The 22,768-nt window shown below is 36.9% G+C and overlaps 1 protein-coding gene across 7 annotated transcripts in view; it reads right to left on the bottom strand.

The window, feature by feature from the left end:
* Positions 1 to 22,768, bottom strand: part of POLA1 (DNA polymerase alpha 1, catalytic subunit) — a 188,026-nt gene that overhangs the window by 88,421 nt on the left and 76,837 nt on the right. For all 7 annotated transcript variants that reach the window (XM_069034628.1, XM_069034547.1, XM_069034801.1 and 4 more), the window contains exons 32-34: positions 21,385 to 21,559; positions 14,007 to 14,188; positions 12,153 to 12,284 (exon numbers count right to left, since the gene is read on the bottom strand). In XM_069034628.1, coding sequence (XP_068890729.1) covers positions 12,153 to 12,284; positions 14,007 to 14,188; positions 21,385 to 21,559 — 489 coding nt within the window. The remainder of the gene's footprint in view (positions 1 to 12,152; positions 12,285 to 14,006; positions 14,189 to 21,384; positions 21,560 to 22,768) is intronic.

Consider the following 22,768-nt stretch of genomic DNA (forward strand, 5'->3'; position numbering starts at 1 on the left):
TAGATGGATAACCAGGGTACAATTTGTATTTACTGGATTATAGAAAATTGGCCAAACAACACGTTAAGTTCAATGAAAGCATATTCTTGTCTATCTCTTGTGAAAGACGTAAAAGCAATAAAATATCTGAGGCTGGCCCCAAGGTTCTCTGAAGAAGTAGCAGAGTTTCATAATCTGATAGTTTTAATATAGCTTCACTCCAAAAAAAGGACGTTGGGTTAAAAAATAGAAGAACTAAGAAGAAACATTAGGCCTATATTTTCCTTTAGTCAATGCAACAAAGAATTCCTCAGTAGAAAGACCTCCTATAAAAGTTAACATCTCAGTGTCAAGCACAACTTCACTGAAGTAGACATCTCGTACTCTGGAAAAAAAGGAAGATTCTTCTTGCATTTAATGACTTCCCAGTAACTTTCTAAGCAGTTTGAAGAATTACTTTACTACTCTCCTGTTCAGAAAAAGTCTTAAAATTTATATTTTTTAAAGCATTAGCAACCATAATGAAATAGTTTTATTATATATGCTTAAATGTTTGAGAATAACAGAAAGGTATGGAAGATCTCAACTGAGCAGTCAGAATGGAAAGCAACAGTAAAGAACAAAATGGGAAATGAAGAAATTCGCTTACTTCTCTGTGTGTGCTGGTATCTCATAAGGTCAGACAACTTTGTCCAGCAAGACATTCTACAGATTTCTTATGAAGAAACTGACCTTCACCCAAAAAGTCAAGTTAGATGTACTCATTAAATGTGTAACACTTAGATTTTTTTAACAACTTTTATAATCCAAAGGGAGCCTCTCCTAAGAGTTCCAAAACACTTAAGAGATGTAAAAAGCAAAACTCCTTTGTTAGTATCACTATTCACACATAGTTGGAATGTCCTAAAAACAACTAATGAAGTCTGCTAGAATTAATCTGAAGACACTATCAAAGACAATGGGACAGGTACATCCCTGCCAGTGTTCCAGGCCAGGCTCGATGGGGCACTGAGCTACCCGATATACTGGGTGACATCCCTGCCCATGGCAGGGGGGCTGGAACTGGATAATTTTAAAGGTCCCTTCCAACCCAAGCCATTCAGTGATTCTATGAGCCTGCAGTTTCTTTCACCAAGTTATTTATTTTAAGGATGTTGTGCTGCCTCTTAAGGTCTTTCCTATCAAAACACAGTTTTTAGCAGCCTCCTAGAGCTTTACCACATTTGATCTGTTCCAGATAGTTCAGTAACTCACCACAGGGAGAAAGCTGGAAACCTTGTAGCTAAAGAGTTACCTACAATTAAAATTAGGGTGTAAAAAATGGGAAGGAAAGAGATCTATCTAGCTGTCTTTTGTCTTTAAAAAAACACAAATGGTCAGTAATCACACTGACTCCATCAACAGGAAAGACTAAGCCTTGGTTATGATTCTGGCTTCTCATATACAGATCTGTGTCTGGAAAGACACCAGTTTAATTTATATAGAAACTAAATGTACCTCTCATTATGAAAGCTCGTAATCACTCCCTAGATAATTTTCCTTATTTTCACTACAGTCTCAGATGCTCCTCAAATAGGTATTTGCTACTCCAGCCTTTTTCTGAATGACACCTGATTACTGGGTGGCATATTGCCACGAGCCTTATGAAGCTGTTCAGAAATGGACACAGGAGAAACACTGAAAATAAGACTTTGGAGTAATCCCTGACCATTTCTTGGCAGATAATACAGCCTTATTTTGTAAGTCTTAGTGTGCCTGACTCACTCTTGTTGGGAAGCCTCCAAAGACAAATCAGAATATACAGAATTTATATTATGAATTCTCTACAAGGTATTACAGTACCTTTTACTTGGGGGGTTGGGGAGGGAGAAGGGGTGTTTGATCCTAAAACCACCTTATGTTTAATCATACATGAAACTCTCTCAAGGATCATATCACAGTTCAGTTTACTCTATTTCTGCTACTTAACTGATGGGGTTAAAAAAAAACAAACCAAAATCCTGACAAGGTGATCCCCAAAAGATGCCCCATTAAAGGAACAACTCAGTATAAATGGTGATCGCTTATCACAGAAAGAAAAAGAGACGCAAAAAGCAGTAGGAGGGAGGGGGAATTTGATTAATTGCTTCCTTCAAGCAAGCATAAAAACCACATGCAAATACTACAGAATGGTGTGAGAAACCATCATCAACACTGCATGAACTACTGGAATACTATCTAATATTTCTAAATAGTTGTACTAATCTTAATGACATTATTCATACTCAGATAGATGGATGCACAGGTAGATACACAGGCAGAATTTCTACCAAATTCAAATTCTACATTCAATCTTTGTGCTTGATAGGTGGTCAGTAATGGGTAGCTTGGTATCTGCCAGTTCTACTGCAAGATCATCCAGCATGAATTGCCCCAGTATGAGAAAAAATATGTTATCCAATAAAAATTATTACAGCAATTACAAACTCCTTACAGATAACATTTTATTCCACAACAGAACCCAGCAGATGCCATTTTGAATCTCTGTATCTTGGGGGACCGGGGGGTCCTCTGTTTTTAAACAATTCTGGCCCCTTTTTAGTATAGTCAAATGTTGCTATGGATATTAAATTGAGAATTTATCTTAAATGGAAACAAACAACTTCGCTAAAAATTAGACATTTATGACTTGCAAATTACAGATACTAATTATTTTCAGTATATACAATTATGATATTCTCAAGAGGTATTAATTTTGGGACAGATGTGCTTTCATCATGTAATTTGGAAATTAAGTTACACACTCACGTATGGGAACTCAGAAGACTGAATTTGTGTAAAGACAGGATTGATAGAAAGGAATTTTGTCTTGCTAATTTTCTCTCTCTCTCCCCACCCCCACCTCTTTCTCTCTCTGATGAGAGTGAGTGTGGCCAGCAATCCTCACAGCTGGGTTGCCTTGCACTCAAAGGAATGGGGGCTGACTGCAGAGTTGATGAGGATACACCTCCACTTGACTCCACCTCCTGTTTTGTCCTTTCAGATAATTCTTCCAAATCCAGTAAATTCTAAAAATTTAAACAATTAAGACATACCAGCTATAAAATATGCATAATGCTAAATACTTCACATTCAAGTCAGAGTGCAGAAATGAAGTGTTGCTAATGCAAACATCTTAAAAAAGACATTATAAATACACATAATCCAAACCGAAGGTATTAATAAAGGAACTTCCGTCAAATGAGGGTAAAAGGAGTAATATTGTTAGGTTGACCTAATTTTCATTAGGAAAGGACAGCATATTGTTACAAAAATGCTCTCCAACACGTGCATGCATATAATCTTCTAAAACAGGTGGTTGTAAGTGATAAATGAAAAAAGAATACAAGAAAAATGCCAGCTAAATCAATGTCTGGGATGATATTGCTGTAGACTGGATGTATTAATTAAATAAATCCATTTGGGAGTTCATACTTCCTTATCTTCCACATTTGACCTGTAGACACCAATACAAAAAGGGAAAAGACAAGACAAAGAAGTGTTGTTTTCTGTACAGTATAAAAAATAAACCAATCTTCAAACACTGTTTGGTTTGTACTGTTCCATAGGAGGTGGAAGGTACACATGCAAGGCATTATGACTATCTGCTACAATTCTGAAACTGAGATTTTTATTTTTAGATGGAATTAGTTCAGTCACTGCATAAACATTTCTATCTGGAGATCTTTACTGATAGTCATGGATTTGTGACGTCTCTTGCAGATGCCACTTACAAAGCTAATGACTTTGTTCTGGAAAAAAGGAAAACATCTACTTGTCAAGTTCTGCAGAGCTTTAATTCCCATGTAGAAAGCTGGCGCACCTCTAGAAGACTTCAGAAATGTTTCTCTTGTACATTTACAGATTCAAAGCCCAACACACTCTCCTAGACTGGAGACAGCTGGATAGCTGAAACTCTTCATACAGAAGAAAGTGAACAAGACTGTCATTAAGCTGCTCTAACAGTTTTAGTGGGACTACAGACTTTTATTTTTTTTGTCTCATGTTATAGGACGCTGCAGCTGCAGGCAGACTGAAGACACAATAATCTTAAGCATGGCATGGAAACAGAGACGGGAGGTTCATCTTTAGCAACCAAAAGGCCTTTAAAACAGAGTGCCATCACAGAGTGCACAGGCCTAAAGCACAGGCAGAGCTGCCACTTCGCCAGGCTCAATTTATGAAAGAAACAGACAGTGCAAAACCCTGTGTTTGATTGAATGAAAGTCATAGATTAACTAACAATGGGTAAAATGTAGAAATAAAGTCCATCAGTAGATGCCATATAATGAAACGTAATCTGAAGTCCAATCTAGACAACCTGACTGATAAGCTTCCAGGACTCTTCACAGAGACCAACACAACAGACACGACATATGGGCCAGTAACTGTTTTGAAGTACATTTTTACCATCTGACTACACATACTGGAATTAGGTTCTGCACTCAAATCACACTACCTCCCAAATAAGGCATTACAAAGCAGTTATTTGCTTAATGCCTGGGCATTAAAAAAAAAATCCACCTGTACATATCCACTGCAGGAAACACTGGTACTCTGCAGAAAACAGACCCTGTGCAGCTTGACTTGACTTCTGAACAAGACAGTGAAGGAAAGCCAAAACCCTGTTATGAAGCCATGTCTAATGTAACAGTATTTGCCATTTCTTCCTGCAGATGGGAACAGTCTCGATTAAAATGAAGTAACATCTCTTTTTGATCTCAGATGATCTAAAACTTCACTGGCTCTTAAAACTGTTCCTTTCAAACAAACCTGTAGAACTACAGGCTTCACAAGTCAGGAAAAGGAACAAATGTCAACTCTAACACAGCACAGTCTGCTAAAATTGACGATGGTATTTCCTAGGATACAGGATATCTTATAGAAGATTTGCTGTGTTATAGCTGGTACTGCTTCTCTTGGCCACCATGTATGAAAAATTAGTAATTCCCCAGAAGTCTCACCCAGCTCAAGGGTCACCTTCCCCCTCCCACAGCACATGAGTGAGGACACAAAGGCAGAAGAGTTTAACTAAATGGTGTTGCTCTGAGGTTTTTTCACACATAACAACTTAATTCCAGGAACCAAGCTGAAAGGTCTGAAGTACTCCCCACCGGATGTGTTCAATTCTCGAATGCTGACACACTCACCCATTTTCCCTTGCTGCACCAAATACTAAACATCAACGAGACCTAATGAAGCTAAATGAGAGATTTTAAAATTGCCTTCTAACTATAAAGCTTCCTTATGACGAGATTTTGAATACTGAAATAACTCCTGTTGAGGAACACCTTATTTAATTTTTCTAAGAGTGTTTTATCAAGAAATAGAAGACTGACTGAACATTGCTAGAATTATTTTTGGCAACAGTAACTGCCTGAAACCAGAAAAAAAATGGAAATAATTCTTTTAACATCTAAGAGTAGGGAAAAAATAAAACACCTGCAAAAGCCATTCCCACTATGCCAAAAGGAAAAGCATTCTAGGGCAAACACAGATGAAGTTTTTCATGTATGCCCTCAATTGCCTCCCACCCCCATGATTTTCTTATTCAATTATCTTTAGGAATGTGGACTATGAAAGACAGCATCAAACAAAACTGTTTACAAAAGAAGGCAACTGCTTGAAGAACATTTTAGTTTCCCAAATACTGTAAAATTTATTTTAAGCTTACTTTTGAAGCAGAAGGAAAAATTCATGATAAAGACTGAGAAACTTTAGGATAGGTAACACAAAAAAGTACAGTTTAGTGAAGTTATTATAAAACAATCCATATTTTTCCTTTTATGTGCCCATTCAATTCTGAACTACCACAGATGGTGCTATTTTAGGTTTTGGTTTTTTTAAAAAGGGCTTAAAGCAAGTAATTTTCACTTCCTAAAATTGGCATTGGACCACGGATTTCCATATTAATAGTGACTTCTACAAAAACATTTCTGATAAGCACATCACTTTTAGGTCATGAACATCAAGCAAACTTATTCTTACGGAAGGAACTATGTCCAGAGAAAATATGGTCTCTTCAGCTTCAGATTTTAACTCTGGTTCTCCTGATGGATGCAAGGTGCTTAGGCAGTGTAAGCATTCCTGGTTACATACACATCAACAGCATCAAGCCTTCAAGGCCAACAGAACTTGTGCACTTGTGTAATCTCCTGGCAAGATGGTTCTCTATTAAAAGTTCTGTAGACTAATACAGACTCAGCCTGGTTTGGTATTTCAGTAATTGGTTGGTCCAAGTTATTATAGTATAAGGCATTAACTACATCAGAATTCCATGAGAACTGGTGGTTTTAAGACCTACTTTATTCCTTATTTAGATTACCTGGACTTTTCCTTCTTGTAATGCCTCTAATTATAGACTAGTGGGATAATTTTCCATCAAACTTTAAACTGAACATAAAAACCTAAAATAATTTAAAATAGCTCTCTAAAACTCCTGTAAAAAGAAGAAAGATGAACAACAATCCTTTCAAGACCAGTGATTTGTTATAAACCCTCTTGTGATTAATTATTTGTTATTAAAATAGACTCAAAAGCAGCAAATCCTCCAAATCTATGCAGTATCTGTAGTGCTTCTGTCAATCCAAGGTATCCAGAGGAGGACACATTTGGTCACTCTCTCTCAAGCACTACCAGTAATGCCATTGTGGCACATCTCTCCACAGGATGCACAGATCTGCCCAACATTTAAAATTCTTGGCTACAGAATCTCCTAACAAATGCTGCTACTGGGACACCAAAGCTACACACTTTGTAGTCAGTGTAAAGCCAGATCAGATACACTGAGCTGCAACTGCATCTCTCAACTGCAGCACAAACCTGCTCTCCAAGTGTTGCCGAAATTCATCATTGCTTTGACCGGGGCAACAGATCAGTTCCAACAGAGTACCTTCAAAGACTGTGCTTTCTGTAATCCTCTGAAGACAGCAACATCTTGTTATTAGATGAGTGATTCAATCACCTAGGTAAACATTACACACTTGGTGGCAATCATAACCACGACCATATTTACCTCTGGGCACACTTCTGTAACACAGTGTTCACAATACTGCCATTTATAAGCCTAAGCAGACAAATTATTGTGATAATAAGTCCTTACATTCCTGCATTCTACCTACAGAGGAAATTACAAAGCTAGTTTTACTCTATTGAAGCAATCCACATTTCTTAGAACCTGATCCATGTGGTGGCCAGCCTGGGGAGCCTTTTCTACAAAGAGCTAACAGAGATATCTAGTGTCATTAAGCCTTCTCTTGCAAGGTACCAGACTGGGGACTAACTACAGATTCTGCTTCTTTGCTTACGTTAACTCATTCTCAGTGGCTAAAATTTGGAGTGCAGAGAGTCATACTCAGCCTCTCTCAACCACCAGTGAGATGGATGCATGTCCGTCATGGCTGGTAAAATCCAATGAGGAGAGTTAAACCCTTTGTAAAGACATATCGATCATTACTTTGAAACACTTCACTAAAAATTGTATTGATGCTAGAAGTCTGAACCAAACAATTCCTTTACAGGGCAGATCATGGAGAAGTTGCAGTAATAGCGAATCGATTCCAGTTAATGGACTCTATGAGTGCTGTGACAAATAACTACTTCCCCAAAACACACTACACACAGTGACCAAAAGAGTTATCTTTTATTATTCGATAAACAAATTATGACAGATGTATTACGCTTCCATATGGTAGAATACTGACTGTCCTGTTCAATAATCAAGACATTTCTAACTTGCTCCTGGTTAACCAAAACTTGATTCCGAACACAACTCATTTGTCAACCTCAGTCAAGGAGAGGACCACAAAATACTACTGTGGCAGGGAGAAGGAAACTCCTGATAATGTGGTGGCAACCTCCCTTCTCTCTCTCACGTTCCCAGTAAACTGTGAAGGGAATCACATTAATATTTTATCTTTCATTCCAATTGCCCCGAATTCTGCCTTGACTTGGAAGCTGTCAGTACTAAAAATAAACATCTCTGCTTCTGTATGTATAAACCAAAATGACAGTGATACAAGTTCAAACTTGGAAAAGACTCAGAAACCTATTTCTATACATACAGAAAGGACTGAAAATAATCACTGGAGTTAATTTGAAGGCAGAGTCTAGCTATCTGATTCTGCCTACCACATCAGCTGGTGTCACAATTCTGGCCCTAACTACTCTTCATCACATGCCCATATAATTCTAGTACTATTAGCACAGAAATAAATAAAATATTGTACTATTACCACTACAAGACACCTTTCCCTCACGCCAAAGAAATTTCTTACCCCAACTCACCCACCAAACAAACACACTTTCAGTGCATGACTATTGTGAGAACATTATTACAGAAGTCATCACTATCATCTACAATCATATTTTCACCTGTTCACGGGGTGTACACCTGTGGGCTCTTGGCAATAAACTTCACTGAGGTGTGGGAAATTTCCAGTTCAGAACGAGCCCTGTCATCTTTGTTCTCTTAAGCAAATATGCCACACAATCCCAAAACCTGTGTGAATGCCATGGCCTCTTATAATGTTATCTTATTTATAAATATTTTACCTTTTTAAGTGCGCAAAATACTAATGCAAATCCCTTGAACATATATACAAGAGCCAGAACAGCAATATATATATATAAAAAGTAATTCAAAGATCTTGAAGGTGCATTTATACTGCGACCTAATGTGCAAGCAGTAGACCACCCCACCACAGGTAAGAAATGAGAAATTTTGAGGGCTATTGAACACTGAATTTTCACAGCTGAACAGTATAAAGTTATTTAGCAGCGTTCAATAGCCTTCAAACTCACTTCTGCCTGTGGGTTAGAGTGGTCCAGCAGAAAAAGACTAGGAAACAAAAACAATACAGGTTGGAACAAGATTCTCTCACTATTTTTAAAAAACTCTTTTAAAGTTCACATCATTTTATGTGTTTTGAAAACCATACAGAGTTCTACAGATGCCCTACACTATTAATCAGACAGCATAGAAAGAGCATCTATATAAAAGCATGTTTTAGCCTATAAATATACTACTAACAATAGCACAGGTGTATACGTGTATAAAAAAAATGAAAAACCTGCTGCTTCGGGGACAACAGCTTCCCAGTCCAACCAATTCTGTATGCATTTTGCTACTACTCAAATGGCATATGCAACATGTTGGGGGCCTTTATTCAGTTCTTTTTAGTCAGCAAAACTAACATCTGAACAGCTGGATAAGATATGGGATTCATTTCATTGTCATGAATACTGACTTTTACAGGGCTTTTAAAAGGGGATCTGAAACAGTGTGTATTTGTTTACCAAGTGCTCAAAAATGAGCATTTGAATATTCCAGTGGGAAACACAAAGCAGGTTCCAACATAATAATTAGATCCACTTACTATAAATGAAGTTACATCCTGCTTAAGCAAAGAAATTGGTCAGTTTTTCCATTTATGCTTGCATATTTCAGCTTTTACCCATTCCCTAGCATGGATGTTTCATTGATGGCTGAGGGTAACACTTCAAAAATGAACTAGCTAAACAAACTTCCCAGCAGCACTTGACAGAGCTACACCTATTCTTCCCCATTTCCAAAGCAGTACAGAATTAATTACCAGTTCTATGGATCTATTGTAAGTATAATAGACTAAAGAGCTATCACAGACACATTTATTGTAAAAGCACAATCCCAAGAGTGTCTAGTAGAGGGCCAAAACGATTAACACAAATGCTTTGTCAGATCAAAGATAAAACCTGCACCGCCCAATTGAGGAATGAATTAGAACAGTGGGTTATCTTTCAAATTAACCAGGGCAGTTAGTGAGGAAAATTTCATGAAAGTGTAATTCTTAGCCTTTGTGAATCCACACAGCAGGCATTCTGCCAGCTGACAAGATGATGAAATTTTCATGCTTAAAAAAGCCCTCTTCATTTCCCAATTTAGATTAGCTAGCGTTTCTCTCTCTTTTCATCTATTTGCTCTTCTGAAGCAGAATTAAAAAAAAAAAAAAAGCACACAACAGGATCAATCTCTCATAGAATAAATGCATTTCTGAGAAGAAATAAAATCCTTCCATGTAATTTTTAAATATATTTACATTTAAGAGTAAGATTATCAAAATTGATATTGTTAATACCATTAAGAAATCTGTAAATACTGGAGCAATGGTAGATGGGTTTTGGAAGTCAAATATAAAACATTTCAATGTTTAATGGCAAAAAACGATTGCAGATATTTTCATATAAAGGCGAGTTATTTACAAAAACAATGGGATTGCAGCAGGCTTACAAAATTCTATTTATACACTTACACTTGCATCTTTTTAAAGGAATGTAGTATATCATGATTGTATGTATTTATTTAACACAGTTTCATGTGCCAAAAAGGGCAAGAAGATTTTCTACTTTTAGATTTTATGGCACTTCCCGCCTCCCCCCCCCCACTTTATACAGCCACATATAAAAGCATTTCAATAGACTAAAGGAAACAACAAGCAAGATCTTGAACACTTAAACACCTAAAAAAAAAATCTGATTCAAAGCTCAGTGAAAAAAAGTACACTTATTCATCTCAGTGAGCTGTGGATCAGGCTGAAAGGCTCTTGATAGGGCTGTCTTCATAAAAGGCAGCTCATTATTTACAGGTTAAAAACCATTTTTGCATTTTATGTTTTTGTATTATGTGCCATTTGACGGATATACAAACAAAATAATATCTAAAAAAAATTTATAATGGAGTCACAATATATTTGACCCGTACAAATTGGTATTTCTGTGCCTTTCAGATGCAATTATTACAATATGAGATTGTTTAATAAGAGCCTGAAAGTTTCATTAAATGTTTTGTTCAGACAGTTTTTGCCATAATACTTCTGGGTGTGTCTTTATAGCTTACAGGATTATATATATTAGTGCAAACACCCATTTGATGAATTTCAACTCCAGCTGTTATACAGTCACTACAAGTACTGGATGAAAGGAATAAACTAAACGTCTCAGCATCCAATTTTCTAGGAGCTAACAGGACAAAAAGTTTACTTGCCCAACTCCATGAAAAGCCCTTTTATAAAAAGAAAATTAATGTGCAATCTGGAAATTAATCTCACATTTCCAGAGTCTGAATGTATTCCACAGTCAAAAAGTGGTTTTAAACCTTATTATAGCTAACTAGTTTAAAAGTAAATTCTCAGTACTAAAAAAAACCCTGAAGCTTTTACTTACACGGACAAATAAATTTTCTTTTTCATTATCTTATTTATCAAATATACCATGTAGTAAGATACTTAATAGATTTATGTAAGCAAATTACAATGTTCAATATTTAAACATTTCAGTTTGGTTCATAGCTTGGTCTTAAAAGACAAAACAACCAACCAAAGTAAAAACAGAACAGAGCAAAAAATTACACTGCTTTTTATTCTTATTAGCAATAAGAATTTCTCCTGCCCTTCTAGCACATTAGAAATGCAAAACATATTGATATAAGTTAAAAAGCATGGTGGGTTTTGTCCTAACGTTGGACAGTGAGAAGACAGGAATTTTAAATACTACACTTTTTTCCCCCCACAATTCCATACAAAGCCAACTACTACCACTGGCACTTTGGATTTCTTGCACTACCCCTCAAAAAAAGAGAATTATATCAAATGAATTAACCATCCGTCTCCTCTTTTTTTCCCTTCCCAATCACTATTAAGAAAGATTCTTTGTATTTCCCTTCCTATTGTCCCTCAAAGAATCTTTACAGACATACATTTGGGTTTCCTTTTCACAATGTAACACAATATACATCAATTTGAGTTAAAGAAAGAGAATCATATTTCAATTACATGAGAAACTGATTTGATAAGCTCCACAGATTTTCCTAAAACCATTGAGATAATGCACTCTGGCTAAGAATCTGGAAAACACAGAGCTACTACATCTGTAATAATGCTGACACACACAGTTACAAAAATGTAAATATATCTAACTATCTTGAGCCTGAACTGAGAAAACAAACATTCTAAATTAAGATTTTAATTCACTGATTGTTTTATTTTCATCAAGCTGGGGTTTGATGCTGTATGCTACTACCTTGCTCTATACAAAAAAATAGGTTAACATGACAGTCACTAAAAACCCAGCACTACTTCAAAAACTCATTTCATATGGCAGAGTATTTTCTGCATACTTACACTGTAGTATTTTCTGAGGTAGCGTCTAATATCCAGTAGTAACTTGTTGTTCATTTGAACCACATAGCTGAAAGGAGGCTCTTCACATTCTGTCTTGCTGCACCTCTGCAAGCTGGGTTCAATAAATCGCCCCTGAAAACAGAAGTGTAAAAACAACATCATTAGGACAGATGATGGTAGCAGAAGTTACCACAGGAGTTTAGACATAATACATATTTTAAAAGTAACAGTCTTAAAGGGCCCATAATATCTGGGCCTTCTTTCTTCCCATCATGGTTGGCCACACCCATACGGGAAAACTGCAGGTCAAGATACCTTCACATTCTCTTCTTAAGGAAAGCTCTTTTAGAGAACACACCACAAAGTCAGTAATTCAAAGAGAGATGTTGAGTAAAAGAAAAATAATCTGTGGACAAATCATGCTCCCCTATGTCCACCGAAAAAATGAGGTTTATTGTTTTATCAGAGACAAAGTTCTGCCTCAGTCCACTGATCGGAACTTTGAAACCAACCTTATAGATACTAATTATGAAATTACCAACAGGGCTGCAGAGACAAACTTCATTAAAGAAGAATCAAATTATCATCTTTTATTTTCTCCTAGTTCAAAGAATAGCTCTTACGGTTTTGCACTATCTCATTCCCTTATTTTCAAAACCTTCTGAACACCTGACATTAAAATTTCAGAACCTGGAAGTGTTGTGTGAACAGCTGAAATTAAGTTAGTGGAATTCTCCCTAATACAGCAACAGTCTGGTAGGCTGGACAGTCATACAGCTTTCAGAAAACCTCCTTTCAAGGTTAGACTTAGCTGCTGTGAGCCATCTTGGCTAACCCCCCACTCACAACACTAATTAATTCCAGGTGAAATAGAGGAAATTTTTGGCTTGGTTTCAGGATTTCTTCCATTGTTTGGTGGTGGGGATATATATATTTTTTAAGGAGTTTGACATCCACTCCTCTCCTGTTAGCCCATCTGCAACTTGTCAAGTCTACATGCAATTAACTGTCTTATTTACAGCTGCAAGGAACAAAAGTCAAGGATTCACAAAGTATCACTCGATTTGTGTGTCTTTTCCTCTTACCTGCTTCCAAAGACTGCTTTATTTTGATTCAAAAAATGCAAAACATCTGCTGTTTGTCCAAATTAACTTAAAATAATTACTTTTAATTTAGATAAAAGATTTATTTGCTTTCAGTTTCAAGGTTTTCACTACTCTGAAGCTCGCTAATTTGCTGATGACTAATACATACATAACATGCTGTAGAGTTAAATACTTGGCCCTATTTCAAGTTGTGATCCAAGGTCAGAGATACATTTTTTGGCAGAACTTCTCAACAAGAATGTACCCCTATGACTTTTTATTCAATTCACAGAGACAGAGGGAAGATAACATAGAAAAACCTTACTGTCAAGTAGGGAGGTGGGATGAAGCAAGATAAACACAAGTTTAAAAAGCACTTTGTTCCAATTAATATGATTTAGGATAAGAAACTGTCATTGCTATACAAAAAATTTATTAAATAGAGAACTACAAGTTACTAAGGTGTTAAGATAAGGATCCCTTTAAAAAGTTACAGCAACAATCACTCACGACTGTGGGCAAACAGATTAATGAAGCCAGATAATCTCACAGTTCTGTGAGACGACGCAGCTGAAATGTAAAAATGGGAAAAATATTTCAGCACTATCCTATCAGCAATTATCTGCTCCAAAGCTATAAATAGCAGGACTGAAACAATATGGTATCTTCTCCTACATCATATGAATCCTATCTGAAAAGCTGTTCTCCCTACAAGCATTTTTCTCCCTCACCAATGAACAGAAATGAAACAAACAAAAATCCAACTAACCGAACCATCAAAGACATTGTCATAAATATTTTCTGTTCCGCATTTGAGGCAGCAAAACTTGAATCTTTCACAATCCTTATATTTCTCCTCATCAGTGAGCTGAGCTGGGCCACCAACCAAGGCATCATTCTCCTCATCTTTATGGTAACGGTGATGGACTCTGAATTGGGAGGGATCCAGTCCTATTAATAAGAAACAAAATTTTCAAAAGACTAAGAGGTCAAGCATGCAAGCAGGCTTATTTTTCATATGCTTGGCGAAGCAGATTCAAAAGAAAGTTACAAAATGTAAATTCAGAAGCTGAAAATCTCTCCTTAGCAAAACTTCCTCTATAAAACATAAAAACATTCTACAATTTTTAACCATGAATAAAGGTTCATGAGACATGAAGAAATCATCTCACTTATCTTCTTACGCAAGATTGCTTTATAAATAAAACAAGCACACTGCATTATCATGGGAGTATGCAAGAGAACATTTTGTTTCTGAGGAAACCACTCCTAACAGATAGCTTTATTGTTATTTTCTTCTTAAGTTACATAGAAAATATTTCAATAAAAATGTGCATCGTTATTAAGAAACAGTCTTTAAATCAAAATGGCACCATTAAAACCAAAAACAGAGAATAAAAACCCCATTAAAGAAACGCGGGTGCACTGCTATTACCAACTCCTTCAAGTCCGTACACAACTGCCAACTCTGATTTCAATGCAGTGGTCGATTTCATTTTGGCTCAGTGGTTAACAGCATGGAGGTTTCAATCTAATGCAGTGGTTAAAATTCAGCAGCAGCATTTAAAACCACAGCGCTGGAGACAAAGTGCTTTATTTTTGATTGCCAGAACTCAAGATTTTAAACAAATAAATACACAAAAGAGATCCCAGAAATAGTGATTCAACTACAAATAAGTAAATAAGCAAGCAAGCACGAAGTTCACTGTTCTAGGAATAAGACTGCCAAAGTAAACTTAATAAAAATCCTCAAGTTTTGTCATCCTTTGTCATGTGCAACATTTTAAAACTCCATGCATCTCATTTACAGGGGTTTTTTGTTAACTTTATAAAAAACACGTTGGGGAAAAAAACTTAATCGAATGAGCATGTAGGAGAAAACCTTCAGAAAACTATGGCTCACTTTACCAGTAAAACAAAAAGATCAGAGAAGCACTTCAAAAAATATTTTTAACAGACATTAAGCCAAGTACCAGATTACCATGTATAAATCCATATCCTGTATAAATTTCAGTTCCAAAAATGTAGTAATTCCTGTAAGAAATGTAACAAAGACTACAAATAGAAAGCAAAGCTTCACCTTTTTATAACTGCCGTTACACTTAAAGACAATGCTTGGGAACAATGTTCAGGTAAACGATACAAGTACTATTGCACTTACAAAACAGTTGTGTTATACAGGCAAATATAGATTGTCCTTACATAAAAGAATTGATATGTCTCACTTTAATACCACTATTCTGAATTTTTATGTTGCAGTCTTAAAACAAATTCAAGGACAAGGAAAAATTCCATTGCCAAATAAGTTTATTTAGTTCTTGATAGAATATGGGTTCCACTAAAATTTATTCAATCTTCCCAATTTTGTCAAAAGAAAAAAATGACAATGCATAAAGGTAACACTTCACCTCCAGGAGGTTCCTAAACTTTAAATATAGTTCTCCACTATTCATTAAAAAAAAGAGCATACAAAGCAAAATACACTGCTAATAGCATATTTTACAGCTTAATACATATGGTATCCCCCAAAAAAGGCTGTAAGGGTTTGTTTCTGGTTTGGTTTTGGGCGTTTTTTTGGTTTGTTTGTTTTTTTTTTTTTAATAAAAGGGCTGGTAATGTATTTGCTGTTTTAGAAAACAGAGAGTATGTTCTGCAGCACGCAGGTAGTAGATAAAAGGTTTAGAAAGTTCAGTATTGAGATTTTGTAAAAAAATAAAGCAAGCAGTAGGTTGAATCTAAGGTAGTAATGGTGAAAACAAAATTTCTCAGTTTACTCTGAGTTCAGAAGTGGAATGCAAAAACATCATTGCAACTTTCTGGTACAGATACCATTACAGTTCAGCTAGAAACTTATCTTTGGTTGTTTCCCAAAAGGCAAATATGGAGCAAAGTAGCTCACTAAAAAAGACAAAAGGAGACAAATGGTGGTCTTCAGACAACCACAGTGTTCCAACACTGAGTCAAAAACAGTGACAGTAAATATTGGTCATTTAATACTAATTTAACAGAAAAAAAAAAATCATTGTGTGAATTTAAATCATACCTATCTCTGAACTTCCTTAGCTGTTTTGGCTGGAAAAACAACAGAAAAAATATTGTGCTGAATTAAGCATACACCTAACTTTTGGTGTGCAAACTGCCACAGTGAAATAAAAGGGAGTACAAATCAGGCTTTTAAAGAACACGCCTACCTTAATTATCTTGTGGAATTGGGACCTATTTTATATATTATCTCCTTTCAGGAATAGTTAGTTGGCTCAATTAATCCATTTCAGCACACTAACTGGTATCCTCTCGGACCAGGTCACACTGGTCACGCTATTTTACTTGGTACACAAAACAGGGGCTATCTGATTGGACAGTTGAAAAAAAATAATATCTGGTTTTGGTAATTTTTAAATGACTAGGATGAGACTAATCTGTGAACTTTGAACTCTTTTTTTTTTTTCCCCTATTACATCAAAAAAAAAAAAAAACAACAAAGGGACTTTGACTTACTCTGGCAGCAAGAAGTCTTCAGGGCTATAATTAAATTACCTGCACTGCAGGTAAGCTTTCCCACCTCACCAAAACTACGAGGCTGGACGCAGGACAAAGCACCGCAACATTACAAATGTTGAAATGATGAAAGCAGTGTGACCAAAGTGATCAATACAACTGAATTCTGGGACTTGTTCCTGAATTATTAAATAATTAAAACATTTACTAACTGGCAAGCAAAGCAGGTCACTCAAGAACCTGAAAAAACGGTCAGAGATTTTTACCAAACGCACTATTTTAAAAGCAACATTTCTGCGGACCGCTGGTGCGCGTCCTTCCCCCGCACGGCGGCGGGCACAGGGGCGCCGCGGGAGCGCCGGGCAGCCGTGCGGGGGCCGGGGCAGTTCCCGGGATGCCGCATTCCAGCCGCAGGTGCGCGGGAGCTCCGCCCGCACCTTTCCCCCGGGACCCGGCGCAGGGGCCGGGAATCGGCAGCCGGTGCTGCCACCCCGCGGCCGGCGCCGCGCACTGCAGCGGGGCCCGCGGGGCCGGGGCCGCCCGCCCGGCCGGGCTGCTCGGTTGTTCATTCACATCGGTACTGCTGCTTTTGTGCATTCATCTTAGCGCTGTTTCTTGTATTCATTCATATTTTTGCTGTTTCTTTTATTCATTCAGAGCGCCCAACGCGCTTTAGCAATTCTCAGTTTTTGAGCAGTTCTGGAGCATCTCAAGAACACCCAGCCAGACCACAAACAGCGAAGTTCACACGCTCTAGGGCTCGTCATTGTATCGTCATGAAATTTCGTCATGACTTCAGTCTTAGTTTTCATCACTGCCCTTTCACTTCACTCTCTAATGTGAGGAAAACAACAGGAAAGTCAGAACCTGAGGTAAGTTCTGTGTGCCACAACGAGAGCATCTATCCTGGTTTCTGTCTGGAAACTGACCAGCTGCTGAACACTGTATTAAAAACACCTATTAAACAATTCTCCAATTATAATAATAATAAAGGACAATATAAAAAGACAATATATTCGGTGCTGATGTGTTTCCTTACAAGAAGCAGCTAACACATAGACACTGCATCAAAGCAAGGAGCAGTACTGGTAAGTACTCTTAATGACGAGCCTCATCAGGACCCAGTAACGACTCCCTAAAATCAGGCAGCCTTCCTAAGAAATGCCCAAATGCCAAGCAACCTGCAGAGCACCGATGTGCACATTCCTCTGTAAGGCAGGAGCACATACCTCTTTCGGAACATCCTGACACTGTCTAGGACAGCAGTCATCAACTTCCATCATGAAGCAAATAGTATTACACAGTAACAGCTACAAAAATCCCACGGTTAAATGACTCTGCTTTCATAATGTCTGCATATTCCTGACAACACACAAATAAGATGTGACTTTTCTTTGAGACAAGAAGCAGTACTTACATATTAATAAAAACCCCTTATTTGAAATACAGTAAGATAATTGCTCTGCCATACATTTCTTCCAGTTTAAAAGCTAGGTATGTTAAGGATGAAGTAAGGTCTCCAAGATGTAGGAAGATGAGATTTATTAAATTATATAACTGATCAGACTGCACACTTTATTCAGTTTTACAAACAGAGACAATTCTCATCTTGTCGCTGCTTTTCCTCAGAAACTTCACGACAAAGAGAGTGAATGCAAGAGTATGCCCATGAGGTTCTCCTTTTTAAGAACGATAAACTTCCATCACTCCAAGGCTAGGCAGACCTCCTACTAAGCCCCAAAACAAAAGGCAGTTTTCAACTTGATTCCATAGTGAATAAAGATGATATTTAAGGGGTTCTCTGCAATTTTTAAGTTGCATTATTTGCTCCCATTCTTCTGTGTCTAAAATAGTTTAAAATTACTTGCTTTGAGCACAGACAGAACAAAGAACTTTTCATCACTTTGATGTGAGCCAAGCTCCCCAAGCAGAGCTCAATTTTATCTACTCAGACTAGCAGGGTGACATAAAACATTCACCTTATAAACAAGCCTTATTATACATTCTGTTAAACATACAGCCAAGATCTTTTTCCTACAACCACTCTCCCTACACAGACACATATTCTACGTAACACAATAAATCTCATCAGTGGAGGAAGACACAAACAGTGAGAATGCAAGAAAGTTTTGGTCCACAGATACGATGCTTATATATCATCCAGAACCAGAAAATGCACCTTTTTGCAACAAGATGGGAAAAACAATGGGCATTTGGATGTATAGCATGATGAAAATACTAAGTAAAAAGCCCAACTTAGCATCCAAGAACAGTAAACAGTTTCCATACTTGCTTGTTTTAGCAAGCTGGACTCAAGTATTTTGTACTCCTTTGTATCTTGCAAAGGATTTTTGATTTCTCGAAAGAAAACCACTTGACCATGCCTCCAGTACCATTAAAAAACCCTGTAAGATAACTTCAGCTTGCAATAACTTATGTACAACTCTGATCAAGTGCTATATATTAAAAACTAAGCAGATCAGAAGTCTTGAAAAAGACCTGCCTTTACCTTCAAGCTCAATTTAAGCTTTCCAAAGAAAACAAAGCTAGGGATGGTGATAAAATTTGACTGTACAGAAAGGTCAAACTGAACACACTTCAAATCTAAGATTGTAATAGATACATACAGGTTTTCAGACTGACAATTGTGGACTATTAAAAAAATGCTCAGCTGCATGATGCTATTATAGACCATAAAATAAATTTTCATCTGGAACGTACTACAGTGCAAAAAGCAGCACAGGCTTTTGCAAACAGTAGGTGCTATCAAGCAGCACAGAGCTCTTAAGATCTGGGTAGTTAATTTAGGTGTCTGAAGGGAGCCAGTCTCTTCTGAAAATCTAACCTGTTGTGAATAAGAGCTCTGAATTTGAGCTTAACTCTATAAGACTAACAATCTTTGCCAAATAAACTAGCTTCAGAAATCTTTCCTGTCTTTCACCTAAACGAAGTACAAGTTTGCTGCCTATTTTAAACCCCTTCAACCTAACCAAGTATGCTTGACCTTTTCAGCCAGGCATACCACACAGTCGACTCTGACATCAAGGGAAAGTTGGATACCAAGGCCATGCCACATAATAAACAGGATGATTTGTATGGTCAGCCTGCATTTGTGGAGCAGGGCTGACACCTCCTCAAAGCATGAGAGCTGTTGAGGACACATGGCAACATCAAATGCCTCCAAGAAACACCTTTGCTGACTCAGAAAAAGCAGAATTTCTGTCTTCAACCCCTTCTCAACAACTCAGAAATAGAGATGAAAAGCACTGCATGTTACAAGAATTGCCTTGGGAGATTAAGATCCTTCATGGCTATCATCACCCTTCCTGAGAAACAACAAGGCAGGACCTTTCTTGCACACATTTTAAGTACAATCTGGAAGCTGATCAGCTGTTCCTAAGGGAGCTACCAAGATGCAGTTACACAGGTAAAGAGTCCTAAGGCAACCTGCTACCAGATGACTTTAAGTGGCCAAATCCTGGATCTTGGCCTTTACCTAAACACAAAATGCAGACAACCAGCTCTTCCCTTGAGCATTCCAATATTCTGAATAAAATAATTTCTGCAGGTCTGAACTTCCTGTAGGCATGGGCATAGCATAAACAGACTATTAAACTGATACAGTGCAACTCTCCAAGAAGTTCTCCTAGAGAAAAGGCAGTCTTGTCAAGAATTTTGTAGCCAGCAAAATTAACAACTTTTTCATGTCCTTGAGTAACAGTTTTAAAAATAACAAACTACATGTGGGATACAAATCACAAAATTTCTGTTTATCAAATAGATCAGTCAAGTCTGTTGGTTAATCACTTCTGGGGAGGAAACAACACTAAAAGGAATACACACACAGAGCATAGCATTTTCAATAAGAGACCCAGTAGAACTGTTAACAAGTTTTCAACCTTTCAGTTTTTTTAGGTAAGAAGCCTAGGGAATAGCAAAGAAAGAGGCAATCACAGTTGGGCAGAAAAATCTCTAATTCTAATTATTAGACATCCTTTTAAAAGGAAAAACTACTCTAACAAGAGCAATTCCCTGTTGCTCATTTGAATTAAAACTGTTGACTGTTTATCACTAACGTTAGTTTGGTTTCTTTTTTGACAGCACTTCTTGGTTTTGGGACCACTTAACTCCTTCATATGAAGCAGTTAAAACTGTTACTAAGATTTCATGTTTCTATTATCCACTAGGTCAGTTCTAGCAATCAAGTCTTAACTTACATCCTCGTAAAAATTTGTATTCTTTCACTATAATTATGACTGGTTTTTTCCTGGGAAATGCCAGAGATGCCAGCATTTCTCTTTGGAAAAATGTTAGTTCTGGATACACACCCCAGAACCCCTTTAGTAACTTAAGCAAATCTCAAAGACATGCAATAGTACTGTCATTTCTGAAAAGCAGGTTTTTGCAACTCTGAACAAGGATTGCAAGATTAAATTTATGTTAGTGATCACCTTCTGAAAAAACACTATTCTGCAGAAGTTATAAATACACTTAAGAGTCCACGCTGCTTTCTACAGGCTGTGTAACACAAGCTATTGCTCAATGTAAAAAGACTGATCTGGGGAAGCATTTCTGCTGAGAAACATACATTAAGACCTCTCATTTTGGATCTTGCAATTCTTTAAATAAACTGAATTTAGAATACTTACCTAACCACGTTGCAATAAGAACAGAATCAATTCCCTCTATGGGCTCACATATTCTAGCAACTACTGGATGTATTTGCTGTGACAGGTAGTACTGAGTATCAATTTTAAGATTTTCTTGCTTTTTTAACTGTTCCAGAGCATATGCTCGCTGGCTGGCACTGAGATCTGATCCATCCTAAGACAGGAGACACATACAAAACAAAGTGTGAAAAAAGTCTATACAAAGCATTATGTGTCAAATATTATGCATTATTTTAATGCAAAATTGTTACACACTCTTTTGGTTGATTTATTATGCATCCAATACAAATCCAGCAGTAGTAAAAAAAACTGCATTGCTGATGCTGGCATCAACTAGCAAGTTCAAGAATGCAAAACCAGCTTGTATTATTGCAGCCTACACGTGCAAATCAGTACAAGTAGACAGAGTAAACAGTCCCATCTGTCAATTCTGAAATGCACAATGAAAACACATTGTAACTATCAGCCCAGTTAAAAATACACAGAGGGCATGCATTTTGGATTCACTTTGTACTAAACCAGCATTATCATTTTGCACAACAAGCAAATTCTAAGTCGTGGATATCAAAACTATATCTGTTTTGCTAGGAAATTTATATTTTTTAATTCTATAAAGAAACAAATAGAACGAATGGTCAGAGAATGGACCATCGCTCATTGGCATATGAATAAATAACACAGGCAGCAGTGTTGATTTGAAAGAGGAAATTCTCAAATATTAAGAAATATTGAAAGAAATCTATGGTGACGTCTCAAGCCAAGAGAGAAACACCACTTAGAGGTTAAAATATACATTACATTAGTCTCCAACTTGAAAGAGGAAGAAAAGGAGAAAACAATTTAATTTGGGAAGACAATAACTAAATTGAAAACAATATATACATGGAGGAATTAAGTATCAAATCTAAGACGACAGTACTCTTTTGGAAAATGTAACTCATTTAAATCTGTACAATCATATTCCCAGTCCTCAACTGCACTAGGAAATTTCATTTTTAATGTGTGTCAAAAATCTTAAGAGCAAAACTTAAAGCAGTATTTTAGCGAGATTCCATAATAGACATAAACACTTAGAGGGATGGGGCATGGTGGGGGGAAGTACCACAACAGTTCTGGGGTTTTGTTTTTTCTAAGTACAGTCTCTTTTTTTGTTTTCGGGTTTTGGGGTTTTTTTCAGCAAAATAAAACTAATGCATTAATACACGACACCTTCATTTTTTCATTTAAGACAAGCTACTGGTTTCAATAGGGTCAGCAACCATGGACTGAAAACCCATCACTAATAAAGACAGACTGCAAGCCATTGGTCCCTCCTACTCCTTTCAGACAACTTAGTATTCAGAACAAAATTAATTTAGGACTA

The sequence above is a fragment of the Aphelocoma coerulescens genome, chromosome 1, assembly GCF_041296385.1.
Source record: "Aphelocoma coerulescens isolate FSJ_1873_10779 chromosome 1, UR_Acoe_1.0, whole genome shotgun sequence".
Lineage (NCBI taxonomy): Eukaryota > Metazoa > Chordata > Aves > Passeriformes > Corvidae > Aphelocoma > Aphelocoma coerulescens.